General features: G+C 36.7%; 1 protein-coding gene across 1 annotated transcript in view; it reads left to right on the top strand.

Moving 5' to 3' along the window:
• The window catches only part of Acss3 (acyl-CoA synthetase short chain family member 3), a 171,364-nt gene that overhangs the window by 51,225 nt on the left and 103,934 nt on the right, over positions 1 to 16,205 (top strand). The window contains exons 3-5 of the mRNA XM_052753276.1: positions 4,657 to 4,845; positions 8,593 to 8,727; positions 12,461 to 12,601. Of these exons, the coding sequence (XP_052609236.1) occupies positions 4,657 to 4,845; positions 8,593 to 8,727; positions 12,461 to 12,601 (465 nt within the window). The remainder of the gene's footprint in view (positions 1 to 4,656; positions 4,846 to 8,592; positions 8,728 to 12,460; positions 12,602 to 16,205) is intronic.

Below are 16,205 nucleotides of genomic sequence, written 5' to 3'. Positions count from 1 at the left end.
AGCTGGATCTTGTGGTAGATCAGTTTTCAACTTTTTGAAGATCCTTCACACTGATTTTCGTACTATTTTGCACTCTCATCATCAATGAATAAGTTCGGTCATTTGTTATAATGATCTTGGCCATTCTGACTAGGATAAGATGGAATCCCAAAGCAGTTGTAATTTGCATTTCCCTGGAGCCTAAGGGTCTTCAAGTGGTGCTTTTTTTTTTTTTTTGCATTTATGTTTCATTTCTTGAGAACTTACTGTTTAGTTCTATATTCTATTTTTAATTGTGTTATTGATTTCTTGCTGTTCAGTTTTTGAGTTCTATGTGTTGTCTAGGTATTAGTCCTCTGAAAATGTGCAATTGGTAAAGATGATTCTCCCCCGCCTACTATCGGCTCCCTTTGCTTTAATGATGTTGTCCTTTGCTGTTCATAAGCTTTTCAGCTTCATCTCATGAGGTTCTGTTTATTAATTGTTGGTCTCAAAACCTACATTATTAAGATCCTGTTCAAAAATTCTTTTCCTGTGTCAATGAGTTTGATCCTACTCTATACTTTCTCTTCTGTCTTATTCAGTTATATGGTCTTATTTTGAGGTCCTTGGTCCATTTGGAGTTGAGTTTTATGCAGGGTTTATAGATACAGATCTAAATCATTCTTTGACATGTAGGTATCCATAAGAATCATTGCTCTTCAAATTACAGACTGTTGCTAATGCTATTCCTGGCTGTCCCCAACCTGATGGTAAGACCCTGCTGCTGAATACACCACATACTTAATTCCATCAAATATAGAGAAATTGAGCTAAAGTTCGAAAACAAGCTCCACCCTCTACTGACTAGTATTTATAGTGTTAAAAGGTAATGTATATTATATAGCCAGAAAAGATACTATAGAAAGCTACAATGCTGACCTGCCTATAAGACATACCCACTGGTACAAAGATGCAAAAATGTTATGGGAGTAACCAATCACTTTTTATTGGATATAAGAGCAGCTTCATGAGATGAAACCCACACCTGACACTATTAAAGAAGCCAAGAACCTGGGGCTGGATATGTTATGGATCTTGGATAAAGCTTAATATGTAAACATAATATATATTATATATAAAATTTGTGATACATATATGCTATAACTATAAATCAATGCCTCCCCCAACCCATGTCAGAGGAGCTTCTTGCAGTAGATGATAATTTACATAGAAACCCACAAATGGACAATGTGCAGAGAGTGGGAGACCTTGGAACACTCACTACTAAATGGGGTGTCTTTATTACACCCATACCCTTAAGGCTCAAAGATTTAGGTGGAAGAGGAGGCAGAATCACTGTAAGCACTGGAGGTGATGTAAGACTCTAAAAAACAGAATTCACCAAATACAGCAGGGCCCATGCACACAAGAACACACAGAAACTGTGGCAGCATGCAGGAGACGTGCACCAGCTCAAGCCAGACAAATTCTCAGCATTGAGAATGGGAAATGGGAACAAAGTCCCATCCTTACCCAAGAATTCATATTTAATTCATATTTGCTAGGAGAGGGAAAAATCAGTCTTTTTTTCAGTGAGGTGTATTGACAGTGGGTATATCAACCACACTCCAGGATAGGCCTCATTCTCAGGAGGAGTTGGCCAACACAAAATACACTCACTCCACACTTTTTCTGTGCTTGTTTTTTTTTTTTAAAGAAAGAAAGAAAGACATGAAGTTAGGTGGGTCAAGAGGGGGGGAAAGAAGTAAAGTTAGAGGGAAGGGAAAGAATATAATCAAACTATAGTGTATAAAAATTGAAAAAAATAAATACAAATAAACTAAATAAACTTTGGCCGCTTCGTATCACCACATGGGGACCAAATTGCTTTAAAATGTATACCAGCTCACACTCAGACAAAAGAATATATGAAGCCTAAGAAATTTAACATGCTGCCTACATGCTAATATCTAATATGATTCCAACTTAAACTCATTTTGATGTCATGTTTGGCCAATGCCTTAATCTCTCTGAGGTCTTAGTTTTAAAAGCAAGGTCTTGAATCTCTTGATTTCATTTCTTTCAATGGACATAAACGTTGTGAGCATCTTCCAGTCATTTGTGAGGGAGACTAGAACACACAACTCACAATATTATTCCTAGATTAGCTTTCGTTGGAAAACTATTTTAATTCAGTAACAGACATTATTCAAAATGTTAATGTTAAACTTGTAAACAGGCAATTTTATTCAGAACTCTACACTACATGGTTTATTGGACAATGTAATAACGTGGCATAGTGATTTCTGTAGGGATTACATGCTGAAATGTTTGGTTAAAACTCCCTAGTGTTTATTTCCATTTCTGAGCTTTATTTTTTTTTTTAATTTTTTTTTTTTTGGTTTTTCGAGACAGGGTTTCTCTTTGTAGCTTTGTGACTTTCCTGGAACTCACTTGGTAGCCCAGGCTGGCCTCAAACTCACAGAAATCCGCCTGGCTCTGCCTCCCGAGTGCTGGGATTAAAGGTGTGCGCCACCACCGCCTGGCCATTTCTGAGCTTTATATGGAATTTAAGTTTGTGATCTGTATTTCCTCTGTATATTTTTCGTATAACTTTTTTTCTGGGTAGCACTCCATTATAAGATTTATAGTACTCAAAAAAAAACACTAAGCTTTTTTTTTTTTGGTTTTCTTTTCCATTTCTTTTATCAAAGACCTTAACTTAGAGAAAAATGATCAGAATTCAGAATTGTTTAAACTTCATCAGAAAGAGAGGTAGAAAGAAGTGAAGAGAACCACTAATAGCTCTGTGGCCAGTTCCTTCCCTCATGCCTCCTCTGCTCATTTTCTTGAACAATCATTTTCAAAAGGCCAGCCATAATCCTCATGGTTGCCCCGTCCTGCGGGCAAGGTTATTTGATGAGACCCGAGGAGGCACCTCCGGAAAGATCAATGGGGGCGAGAGAGAAAGGAGACCAGGCGCATAAAAGAAGACAAAGTCAGTCTGAGTCATGTCAAGGTCTCGTTTATTGCAAGGGGAATCAGGTTTATATATGCTAGGGGCTAGGAGAAGTAGATAGGGGTATGGAAAGTTACTAGGAGGAAGTTAGGGTAAGATAGAGTTCAGAAAAAGGTCTCTTTGTTCCAGGGCCTGATCAACGGACCATACAGCAAACCATTATGTTTCAGGGAGCTGATCAAAAGGTACATACTGTGGTCTTGTTGAAAAATGGTTGCTATTGAAACTGTTAACGGAAGGTTAGGTACACAGCTTTTTCCCATGAGAATCAGTTAGGCTACTTGGCTCCTGACACATGGTTACCCACTGGGCCCTACAGGTGACTTGACAATGACCACCTCTGGCTCTTTCTGTCTTCGATAGCATATTCGTAGATAGCTACTTATTCTCAGCCTTCTACAGGTTTTGCTAAAATGTGACTTCCTTGGGATGTCTCTCTTGAGTATCTCATTGGCAATTATAGCTACTTCTCTCATAGGACTGATAATCTTTGAATAAAACACATGGACTTATCTTTAATTACAGGTATTCTTTCTGCTAAAATTAAATACTGAGAAGGTAGAGATTTCTGTCTTATTTGTTCCATTTTATTTACAGATCTGATCAATCATGTAATGGAGATAAGAAAGAGAGAGAGAGAGAAAGAGAGAGAGAGAGAGAGAGAGAGAGAGAGAGAGAGAGAGAGAGAGAGAGAGAGAGAGAGGAAACGTATTTATTTTTCCATTTTGGGAGAAATAATAATTTTAAATGAAAGAACAGTTTTAAAGTGATAGGATATTGAACTTACAGTAAGGTCTGGGCACACAGCCTGCTCTAATTGGGTGTGAAAATATTTCCTACAGCAAATTTTATTATGTGTGTGCTTATGATTTGTTTTGCTATATTTTTACTAGAAACTGCAAAAACATGTGTTAAGAGAAAAGACATTTTTATATTTGATCTTCCAATGCATGGTAAAAGTGAAAAGAGGCTTGTATACTCGGTCCAAAAGGAAATTACTCTATAATTATTATGTATAAATATTTAGTATAAAAAATATAAAGAAAAATTGGCTTGAGGTGTTAAAAAGAGCAAAGAGTATGAGGTCAGCAAATGTGATGGTTTCCTCACTATTTCATTTACTAGTCATATGATGTCTGGTTAGCTGTAGGTTACCTCTGAGCCTCAATTATCTAGCCTATAAATGAGAAAAAACAGTACAGTAAAATCTGCTTTATTTGATGTTTCATATATAGTCATGTTTTATCTTTAAATGTGTTTACTTTCATAGTTAATCCACCATATATCTAAATTTATAGCTCTTTTATTTTTCCTTTGCTTAACAGATTGTTAGAATGTAAGTTCTATACGGAAAAATCTAGTTTTCTTTTTCAATATGCATCACCAATTACAAATATCAAGTCAGACAGAATAAGTTGCTTAGTCAATATGCTGTATGATGATTGAGTAAATGAATACAAGCCCTGGAGTTTTCCGACACAATGGTGGAAATTTTCATATGCAATCATTTAAAGTGAGGAGACATTATTGTCATCCTGTCTAAACGATTATCTTCATTATTAAATACACTCTCCATACTTCTTTAATTTGTCACAATGTAGATGACTGCCTTCTAGATTAACTATCTCAACTTCAAGTTTAGGGAAATAATGGCGTTCTGATGATTCTCATAACAGGTCTCTAAACTGGCTGGTGTCTTGGTCAAGCAGGGTGTCAAGAAAGGTGACACCGTGGTCATCTATATGCCCATGATTCCACAAGCAATATATACCATGCTGGCGTGTGCAAGGATAGGAGCCATCCACAGCCTCATATTTGGAGGGTTTGCATCCAAAGAACTAAGTACCCGCATTGACCATGCAAAGGTGAGTGCATTCTTTAGGGTCAAGTCATTCAGCTGCCTATAGCATACCACTTCATTGTGGGGAATTCATTTAAGTATTATTTTATGATTTGATCTTCATTTCAAATGGAATACTCAAATTTAGTTCCTTCTCCCTTTCTTTCTTTTTTCTTTCTTTCTTTCTTCCTTTCTTTCTTTCACTCTTTCTTCTTGCACATATCTAATCACCATACATTAATTTTGGAGTTGTTACCATACCAAACATCCTGCTAAGTGTTTAGAGGAATATAAAATAGGAGATGAAGCATGTATGTGCCTTCTGTGTTATGTACTGACATGGATAAGACACCCCCAAAAGACAAGTGATAAATAATTTACTCCTTAGACGTATCTAAGTCCTTGATAATTTCCTTGGAACTGGGTAACAAATCTCCCTTTATGTGTGTTCCTTGGAAATGGGTAATAAACTATTATTACCCAGAGAGATTGACACATAGGTACAGGGTTAAGGGAATGTTTGGAAGATTGCTGTCATGTGTTGAAATTGGTTACCAAGATAACAAATTCCATAAACCTATTGTGTAATATTCTTGAGGTATGACCTTAAATGATCTAGTACATGATTTGTGACTTATATGGATCACTTAAAAAATGATGGACATTATCATTTCATGAATTTATCGGGGGTCACCACATATTTTTCTATAAAGGGCCACACAGTAAATGTTTTAGGATTTGTGTGCCTTCTTGTTTCTGGTGTAGCCAGTCAGCTGCTAGTGTAGCAGTGAAGTGGCCATAGAGAGTACACACAAGGATGAGGATATCTTTGTCACAATAAAACTTTACAAAAATTGCATAGCTTTCTAATTTAAAGGTAGGGACATTTTCTTTTGGGGGGCATTTAAAGAGGGATTCCTGAAAAACGGAAATATTTAAGAAGGATCTTGACTAAGATTTCCTAGTTGACCAGAATGAGATAATGAGATCCACCAACAATAGAAATCAAGAGTTAGAGGCAAGAAGGAAGACAAGTCATCTGGGAGAGAGCATGCGAGATAGTGTGACAATGTTGTGAGGGAGCTCACTAGATAGGATTCCATTGAACCTACAGAAGTAACAGAGCGAAGTTTGGAGCAGGCAACTGTTGTATTCGAAGTGATGTTAGGAAGACAGCTTTACAGTGTGGGAGACTCAGAGCTTAAGCAAGAATTTTTGGTAGGTTGTCTATTTGCAAAGCAGTTGTGAATATGTGGGGGGAAATGGCCGTGGGAAGACTGAGGAAGGAAGGAAGGAGGAGATGGCTTGCGTTACCGTTACACAAGCCCCAAATGGGACACTCCTAGCAGGGCAAGGAGTTAGTATATTAGGAATTCCCCTGGGAGGCAGGCACATGCTAACACTATATATTTGCTTCATCTGAAAATTAATTAGGTATTAGAACTGGGAAATCATTTTGTGAATTAGCCACCTGAGTTAGTTTTTTTTTGTTGTTGTTGTTTGCTTTTCTTTTTAAAAACATTGAGTTAAAGCTCATCAAAAGAAAAAAAAATCTAAAGGAATTATCAGTCACTGACCTGCAAATTAGAGGGAAAAGGTTTTTGAGGAGGCTGCTATAGACTTCAGGTTTTAGCCACAGAAATCCTGAAAACCATTTACACAAATTCATTGGGTACATTACTTAAAAAAAACCCTTTTATAACATATAGAGAAATTAATATATACAGAAATCCAGAGTCTTTTTGTGCTATGCTGATGGAGGAGTTTCATTCACAATGCACATGCTTAACTTTAGTAATGCATTTAGGGGAATAATGCATGTTCTTATGTGAAAAGCCATTCATCATGCCAAATTTAACAAACTCAGTAGAAATGTCTGTTTTTACATCCTGATTTTAAAAAAGGATAAAAAATACTTTAACAGATAAACATGTGAAAATGTCCAGACTCCATAAAATCACTGATAAAAGCTGTTAATAGAAACATGAAAGAAGTTATTTCAGACTCTCATTTTGACTTACTTTAATTGTTCAAGTGTTATAAATTTATATGTGTTCTTCATTTATTGTATAGCTTACTTTTATTTGTTCCAAATTATAATCTTAGGAAATGTTATCTAGTGCTATGCTCACAAACATTAAAAACAATAAATTGTGAACTAAAGTATGTATCATTAGAACATAATGAAACAAAACAAGAATTGTTTCTATTTTCTCTCCATATATAAAAATATATCAACTTACTATAGGTGGATAGAAAGAGTCTGAAACCATAGAACTGGCTCTCTCTCCCTCCACGACTGCTAACCTGAGGCAAGTTATGTAGCTGCCATAAGTTTCAGCTCCATGAGTATTAAGTGACATTCAAAATGCAAAATTGACTATATGTGCATATATTTGACATAGTCTAAACCTTCCCTAAATGAACTATATTGTAACCAAAAGTCAGAATTCAAGAACATATGCTATACCATGGAGTGATTATCTGTCTCCTGATTAATTTATTATATGGCAGTTTGTCTTGTAACAATATAATAACAAAAATAAAGATGTGCTTGTTTCTATAAATTATTGAAAAATTGGCTTAGATTCATGGTTGCTGTTGAGAACTTATGATGTAGTAAGGAATGTATGCGGCATAAGAGACACAAAGATAATTGCCATCCGTATTTGTCATTGGAGAGATTACTGTGTTAGGAGGTGAAGGAATGTGTAGACTGCAGTCCCATATCTGAGACATACCCAGCATGTTCCAAAGAAAGATTAATACAGACATTCCAGGGATACCTTTGAGTTACACCTAAAATTTGCAGATGAATGCACATTAATGACAGAAGCATGTCTTGGACTTATGAGATCAAAACAAATTATTTGGGAGTCCTTTTAAGAAAAATAATGTAAGACAGGCATACTGGCACACACCTTTCACCCCAGCACTTAAGAGGCAAAATCATGAAGATTTCTGTGTGTTTTAGGGAAGCCTGGTCTACATAGTCAGTTCCAGAACAGCCAGGGGTACATAGTGAGACTCTGTCTCAAAATAATAATAATAACAATAACAATAATATAAAACTACATAATGTGTACTAACATAATCCTGTATAAAGGATGAGGGAAAAAATCACTAAAATCTAAGTTTTGGATTGCCTCATTTTGTCATATTTAAGAGATACCATTTATACAGAAAACCTAAAAAAAATCTTCCTGACTTGTTTTGTTATTGCCACTTAAGAGATACAATACTCCTATAAACAAAAAGATCTTTGTGTGTGTGTTGGGGTGTGTGTGCATTTAGGTCTGTACAGATGTATAAACCTGGCAGTGCTGAAGAAGGATTATGAAGAGGTGGGCCTTGATTCCGTGGAAGCAGGAGCACAAGAAGGGGAAGAATACTGAGTATATGGGTCTGGCTGGCAGCCATCCATGTACATCTTCCCCACCGTTGAAACTAAAGGGTATACTTACTTATTAAAATTTCTATATTGAGAAAAAAAACTTGGCTTAATGAATTCTTTGGAAGGTGTTTTATATAACTCATATTTATAAGCCCTAAGTATTATTAAGTGTATGATTTTGAACAGGTAAGTGAGATTTTATGTATTAGTGGTTTAAAAAAAAGGCTTGCTGGATTTTAGGCCAGTTGTTTAGTAGTAAACAGAAACCATTTAAACATCTCTTTCAAAACATTAAATAGATAGTCTACACTGAAATATTGTGACTATTTTCACTAGGAGTATTAAAGCTTTTTCTTTTCTTTTTTCGTCTCATCTTAGCCCAAGGTGGTTGTTACAGCATCCTTTGGTATTGAACCAGGAAGGAAGGTAGAGTACATCCCGCTCTTAGAAGAAGCTCTGAGAATGGGGCAACACAGACCAGACAGAGTTCTCATCTACAGTCGTCCAAATATGGTAATTTGAAACCTTCATCTCTTCTTGTCGGTGGTATTGTACCAAAGATAAGTTTAGTTTTGGGTCATTTAAAAGCTACAACTGATTCCTATTGATTCATAAGCTACTAAATATCCTGAATACAATTGCAATTATGGGAATGAAAGAAAAAGATGCAGATCATAGTATCTGTGGAAAACTAGATGAGAATAACAATAAGGCACACGAATGCAGGTAACGGTAATACTTTGGGTTTGTGTATGGTTTTCCTGGGTTGTTATTTATGACTTTAAGTTTTATGATAACACTGGCAAATACTAACTGCCTGCTTACTATTTGGTTGTCAGATACTCCAGATATATTTTTCAAGATTCAAGTTGAATAAAAAAATCTTCTGGGAATTGTGTGAGTTAGAGGGTACTGTTACTCCTGTTTGAGGAAGAGGAATCATTGCACATTAAGATGAAGTAACCGGCCTGATTAATGACAGTCCTGATTTGGCCTCTAGCACTTCGACTCTGAATTTTTTCTTTACCCCTCTACTTCATGACCTATTGGAAAGGTCTGATTAGTGATATGCAAAGTATCTTTTAAAAATTAAGGGAAGTTTTTCTTTCTCATCCAGAGATAAACTGAGTTCCAAAAAATAAAACGAATATTTTATATAGACATATTGTCCTATGCTCCACAGAGGATGAAAGCTATAGCATTGCAAATATTTTATGCTTTTCCTTGTAACCTTGACCTGATGGTGACCTTGCTTCCATGCTCAATCAGTTAATTCTCCAACTACATACAATGGCACCAAGTCAAGTTTTGAACAGATCGTTATTCTTTCTGCAAAAGATAAATTACAAAATCGCAAACATTCGTGTGCCATTTTGTAGACCTCTTGAGAGGATTTCATCAGAGAATACTTAATTGACAAGTTCGGAGACTTGAGTCTTAAGACTGTGTCATTCTGATGAGCACATAACAAGAATCATTGCCACAATAAATTCCCCTGTGAAGCTTCAGTGTTGTGGTTCATGAACTGCCACACTCAGTGAATTCTTTGCTTTGACTGTCTCAGAGAAGAAGGCTAAGTTTCTTTCAAGCATATTTCTTTTTGAAGAGGCGTTGTTGCCATTTAAATCAAGGAACACAAAGTCAATAACTCAGTGGAGTGTGGGAAAGGGCAGAGGAGGGCAGAGGAGGCAGAGGAGTCAGAAACCCTCCCACAGAAGTGTTCATTTGAGTGTCTACTGTTTACACACAGATATGAATTCACTCAGGAGTTGTGAAGGTCTTGTGTTAGACAGAGAACCATGTGAAGTGATTTCTAGTGCCTTTGCTTACTTAGGTCTCATGGATCAGTGAGCTGGATCTTACACCTGGCTCCATTTTGCTGCTGAAGAAACTGCATCATGAACCAGGGAAGACCCAACATCTAGCTAGTTGATATAACAAGGTTCTAACATTGTTTGATAACTTTTAAACAACAAGATATATGCTATTTCCTCTGCTCCAGAAGCACATGATGTTTAGATATTCAGCCTCTTTATCCACATTTCATTGTGACTGTCTTCTCTCAATAGAATTGTTTTATCTTTTTGCCCTATCTAACTTGCTCACTTCTCCCGGTTGCCCTTCATCCAACTTGCCTCGCCAGGGATACAGAGGAAGGCTTTAAATACATCTTCTCCTTATATGAGGTCTATTGTTTAGGGAGTAATTAAATCCAGTGATTTGTTTTTTGTTTTTTGTTTTGTTTTTTTAATTTAGAGAGAAACAAATGGTGAGGCTTGGTGTTCTGTCTTATTAACTAGCTGTACTTTGGCCAAATGAGGTAAAAGTTTGGCTGCTACTCCTAAGCCTCAGGCAAACTATGATAGAACCAAAGGAATATCATGTTTCCATGGAATTCTCCCAATGTTGTCTGTTAAGAATTCCAGTATCCAGGAAGGACTTGCCTATAGAGAGAAACACACACACACACACACACACACACACACACACACACACACACACACACACACCCCTTTATACAATAAATGCTAATGTTGCTATTTCTCTCTTCATTTCCTCAGAATCTTTTACTCACACATGTTATTTTTCTTTAGCCTAAAGAATAACCATTTTTTTTCTAGTGCCCATTTCATTAGAGGCTTGTAAAAATCAAAGATGTTTGTAATTACAATTCAGTTTTCATTTTGCAATATGATGATTTTTACAGCTCTACAATTATGATGGTAAGGCTTTGATAATTTGAAATTGGTTATTTTTATCTCATGCGTAAAAAGAAATGGAAACATGATTTGCTCATAATTAAGCTGTTCTGTTTATTTAAGTGTTAGCAGTTGCTACCTATCCGAGGGAGGCAAGAGACGTCAGCTGTGCTTGAAATGTAAACTTTATAAATGGTGTTCAGTTAAGATGTTTATCTACAAATGAATTTATTCAGAAATATTATATTTATGATATTGCCTCGAAACATAATTTGTAAATGTGCATATTTAAATATATGATAATTTTTTATAGCCCTGGTTAATGGTAGGGATCCTAGAAAGTGGAAGTTACTTTCTTTTGGGAGTGCCCTGGAGCCTGTGAGCTTAGCTCAGATGTTGTCTCGATGAAGTCAATAGTTACACACATGTTTGACTGTGTTGTTCTTCTACTCTACTAAACTTTGTAATTGGATTCTGCCTGTGTTTATACATTTCTTCACTATAGACTTCCTGATATATCAGGTGTCATGGAGCATGCCTTTAATCCCAGAACTCTGGAGGTAGAGGCAGGCAAATCTCTATGCTTTTGAGGCCAGCCCAGTGTATATAAGGAGTTCCAAGCCAGTCAGGGATACAGAGTATCAAAACAAAACAAAATAAAAAAAGAAACAAAAAACCCTTCCTAATAAGCAATGTTGAATTTAGTGTTTCAAGAAATAACCTAGGTGGCTATAGTTTCTCATTAGAGTGACTTTTGCCCAAGACTACTCCCTATTCTTCATTTTTATTCCCACTTAATGACTGTTTAATTTATTTCAAGTTGTATCCTTTTGATGACATGGCTGTTATTAGAAAATTTATAAAACGAAGCCTTGTTCTTAAGGGAGGAACAACAAAAAGACTTTTTGTCCTGTTTTCTATCACATTCATGACTGAGAAGGAGGAAAACATTTTGTGCCTGTCACCTACTCTCTTTAATTTTAAAAATCGGTTTCCCTCTTGAACAAACACAAGTGGAATGCTTTCTTCCCCCTCGAAGGTGACTTGAGGTGTACCATTAGAAAGGCAGCTTCAGTGTGATTCCCAAATGTTCCTATATAAAAATATTTTAATGCACTTGGTGACATTTCCTGGTGAGGGCAGAGCTTCTAAATTAATACGTCAAGCCAGAACTGAGTTTTTAAAGTTACCTGGGCACATTCATGTTTGGAAACATGTATCTCTGAGTTAATTAAGCACAAAGATACACAGAAACATGACAGAATCATATTTAATTGTTTAGGGTAGCCACAAAGTGCAGCAAAAATGTGGTTTTATCCATGAAAGAGAAAGTAACATCAAACCACTAAATTGTGTAAAAAGACAGTTTATTAAAGAATCTACCTTAATGTGTAACTTTGTGATTTATTCATAAATCCCATATTTAGTGTCATGAAGGTACAGCTTTCTAATGGATGCTAACACTTAGAGATTTAGCCTCTCCATGGCTCTCCTGTAACTTAATCTCCTATATTTACTGTGCACACTTTTACTTTTTTGCTGTGTAGGAGAAAGTTCCTTTGATGCCAGATCGTGATCTGGATTGGGAAGAAGAAATGGCAAAAGCCCAGTCACATGACTGTGTGCCTGTTCTCTCAGAGCACCCATTGTACATTCTCTACACATCTGGAACAACAGGGCTGCCTAAGGTATTTGCTTCCTTTGGGATATCCACTGGCAGATTTCTATTGCAGGGAATCTTTGTGATTATGGGATGAAAATATTTGCAGATTGTAGCTTAATGATTAGACATAGTTCCTTTTTTTAAATAAATTCTGTATTATTATTCTTTAAAGGGAAACACTTTGGCCCTCTTTTTTCAAAATTCTCAATTGTCAACAATAAATAGCTACTTTGGTGCACTGATAAATTCAGTATGCAGTTAATTGAATATTAATTGGTCTAATGATATTTTGTAATGTATATATATTTCACTTACTATGTTAAATTTTGTGGCACTGGGCTTGAACCCAAAGTAAAAGATGCCTTTGAAAAGATAACTTTTATTCTGTTAAACTGAGGTATATACTATGTATACGATGAAATGGATTTTTTTACATTGATTTATTTTGTATGTGCATGTGTGTGTATAAGGAGTGGCCCTGTATAGCATAGCATACATGTAGAAGTTCAAAAGTTGGTTCTTTCCTTCTGTCATGTTAGTTTTAGTGATCAAACTCAGGACTTCACACTGGGTGGCAACCACTTTAACCTCGGAGCCATCTTGGCAGACCGAAATAGCCTTTTGACCGAAGATAATTTGATATGTAACTATAAATCTGTGGTTGAAGTCAAGATAATTTGAGACAGTGACTTTTTATTCAAATAACTCAGCTATTTGATTTATAATGAGGAGATACTTGACATCTTTCCACTCATCTATCATGAAAAGTATTTTTGCAAAGCATAAAGTGAAAGCATCCATATTCACCAATGTATCTGGTATCAACAAATGGCATATTAGTATGATATCTTCAAGGCTACGTCCTTCACACAGCTTCAGAATTTCCCTGTCTTAATTAGATGGCTCAATGTTCATTAGATCAGAACTTTATAGGGAGATCAACATTTCCAAATCCTCTTCATCTGTTAGTAGTGTTTCTTTGTTATTCTTAGGTGTTTGGAAAATATCATCTCAAGCATATTAAGATAATGACTCAATGAGATTTACTTTTAAAAGGATAGTTAAGGTCGTCCATGGGGAAAGTTGTGTGTGAAGAAGAGGACATCTGATAGGAGAATACATCCACTGAGATGACATGTTTCACCGCAGTGTTTTCTTTCATTGTATGCTACATGCAGTTGATGCCCAGTCACCTTTTGTTTCTTGTCGGTTGTCAAAATAGGTTTGTGAACGGACTTTCCAAAAGACAGTATTTCAATATGTTGTAGTACGCTTTGATTATTTAGAACTTTGCTCAGTTGTGAATTTTTCTCAAGGTGTAAATGTACATGGATATGAGTAATGCAATACAGACAGTAATCTATTTGTGGAGGAGATACACAACAAAGGCAAGGAAATTGTTTTTTAGGCTATCAGGCTTGGCATTTTGCTTAGGACAGCACAATTAATTGGCATGAATAGACTTGGTTCAGAGTTAGGAATGAGCCAGAGAAAAAAACATGACTTTGAATTTGAGAATAGATACAAAGGAAAATGGTCCTTGATCTGGTAAATATGGCAGGTGTTGAACATATTGTGTATGATGTGTGTTTGAGATATTAATACTAGTACAGTCAGTAATTGGAAAGGAGCCTGATTTCAGAAGCTACCCTGGGGGCTGGATATAGGCCCTTGTGAGTCATCAGTGTGTAGGTCTGGCTTTTAAATCACAGAGTGGGTGGATCTGCAAAATATGACATGCGGTATGCTGTTGTGTGATTTTTTTCCTGGATAGAGGTGAATAAACATCTTTGTGCCCCACATGGGGCACTGTGACAGATCAAAGAAATCATTCCAGTCGATCTAGAGACTTTACTGGTATTACTTACAGGAGCCTAGGTGAGGGATTACTTCAGGGAGCAGGATGACTCAAAGCTAGCTGCATCACCAAAATGCTCATCTCACCCACTTCATAGAAACGCCAACAGAGGCTTCCCACTTCTCTAGCAATTGATTACTGTTTTCCTGTCTCCCCAAGGAGGGGCCTTGCAAACCATAATACATCTCATCTCTCCAAGCTCTGTAAGTTTCATTAGGCCCCTGCATTTTATGAGCCTCTTCCTTTCTACAACAGGGAGTATTTCAATTTGGAGGACATAGCTACAGAACATTTTTGTCTCCTACTGATTTTTCCACCCACCCTTCCATCATTGTTCTCTGAGCCTTGGAGGGGCTGATATAGTAGTCTGTACTAGTCTGGTTATTTTATTTCATTTATGCTCGAGCATTGGGCCATTATGCCACAAGAATAGCTACTTATTCTCTGCAGCATGACTTGTTATGAAATTGCAGCAATCACTATCTACTGGGGAAATAAGGAAATTTCCCTTCATATCCAACCAATGTTTATAAATCTATGCATTAGAAACACATCTTGAGACAGCAATTAACAGACATCTCACATCCATTTAACAAAGTAACAGTGGGTCACTTCCCTGATAGGATTGACCTTCCCAGACATAGGTCTTTGTCTTGGGTTACAATATTAAGAATAAATTCTTCTGTAGAAGGATCCTAAAAATGAATTAGAAGACACTCCATTGAACTTATAATACTCATGCCAATCAACACACATTGGCTGGTATATTGGTAGTCTAATATGCATGGTCCACACCAAGCAGAGCGATAGGTGACAATTCACCTCTAGTGGCCTGCATAATACTACCGAAGCCACCCAATGAGGAAGGAACTTTTACTGCAATCTCATCTTGATTTCTCCAAGTCCTATAACCAAAACATGTATTGTGTTTAGCACTAGGGACCTACTTTCTAATTCTAACATAACATTTCACCAGTCAAAGCCTTTATTGTTCGTTGGGCTTCCTTGGACAAAAACTCATAGGGACATGATCCTTCTCTAGCACTGGTCTTAAAAACAACAACAACAACAACACCACCAAAATACCTGTAGATTTTGGGTATGCCTTCACCTCCTACACAGGATACTTTCTTACAAATCTTGACAGTTATTTTTGCTGTCATTACAGATATTTTCCCAACACTCAAGAATCACAATAATATAGTGAAACCATATTTATACATGTTGGGCAGGATTTCTGAGGGCCCAACACTATCTCTTTTATGTCATTGTCCATGGGTCTTAGATGACTAAGGGGACACAAAAATATAAATATTAGCACTGTTCGATGGAGATGTGCCTATCGTTTGCATCATCAAAAGAGTGATGTCTTGTCATTGATGGGTGATGCCAGCCCATTCAGCCTTCCATAATCTACACTTAATTTCCATTAGTCATCTGCCAATCACATTTTGGGTTACTGCTCTACTACTTCCACTGAGCATGTCCTCAACCCACATGACCTTGATGGGGTCAGCCTGTACCTTTGGGTCTGTTCATGTCAAAGCCAGAGTAGGGCCATGCTCTGGTATGACTGCCATTAGAGTTAAGGTCCATGTTCTTATCAATAAATTCTGGAGAGGCTCTACAGCTCTTGTGTTTCAATTAGCCACACCTGGCCATGGAAAGGCCCTGGGCAGAGTGGAAAACCTCTACCCCCAGTGCACTATTTTTGCAAGAGAGAAGTGTACATCACATACTGTAATCACCCACACCTAGGACAAGCTTGGTC

This window comes from Peromyscus californicus, unplaced genomic scaffold (genome assembly GCF_007827085.1).
Source record: "Peromyscus californicus insignis strain IS unplaced genomic scaffold, ASM782708v3 Scaffold_24__1_contigs__length_46423439, whole genome shotgun sequence".
NCBI lineage: Eukaryota > Metazoa > Chordata > Mammalia > Rodentia > Cricetidae > Peromyscus > Peromyscus californicus.
The sequence above is the reverse complement of the archived record's forward strand: the minus strand, read 5'-3'. Positions and strand labels throughout refer to the sequence as shown.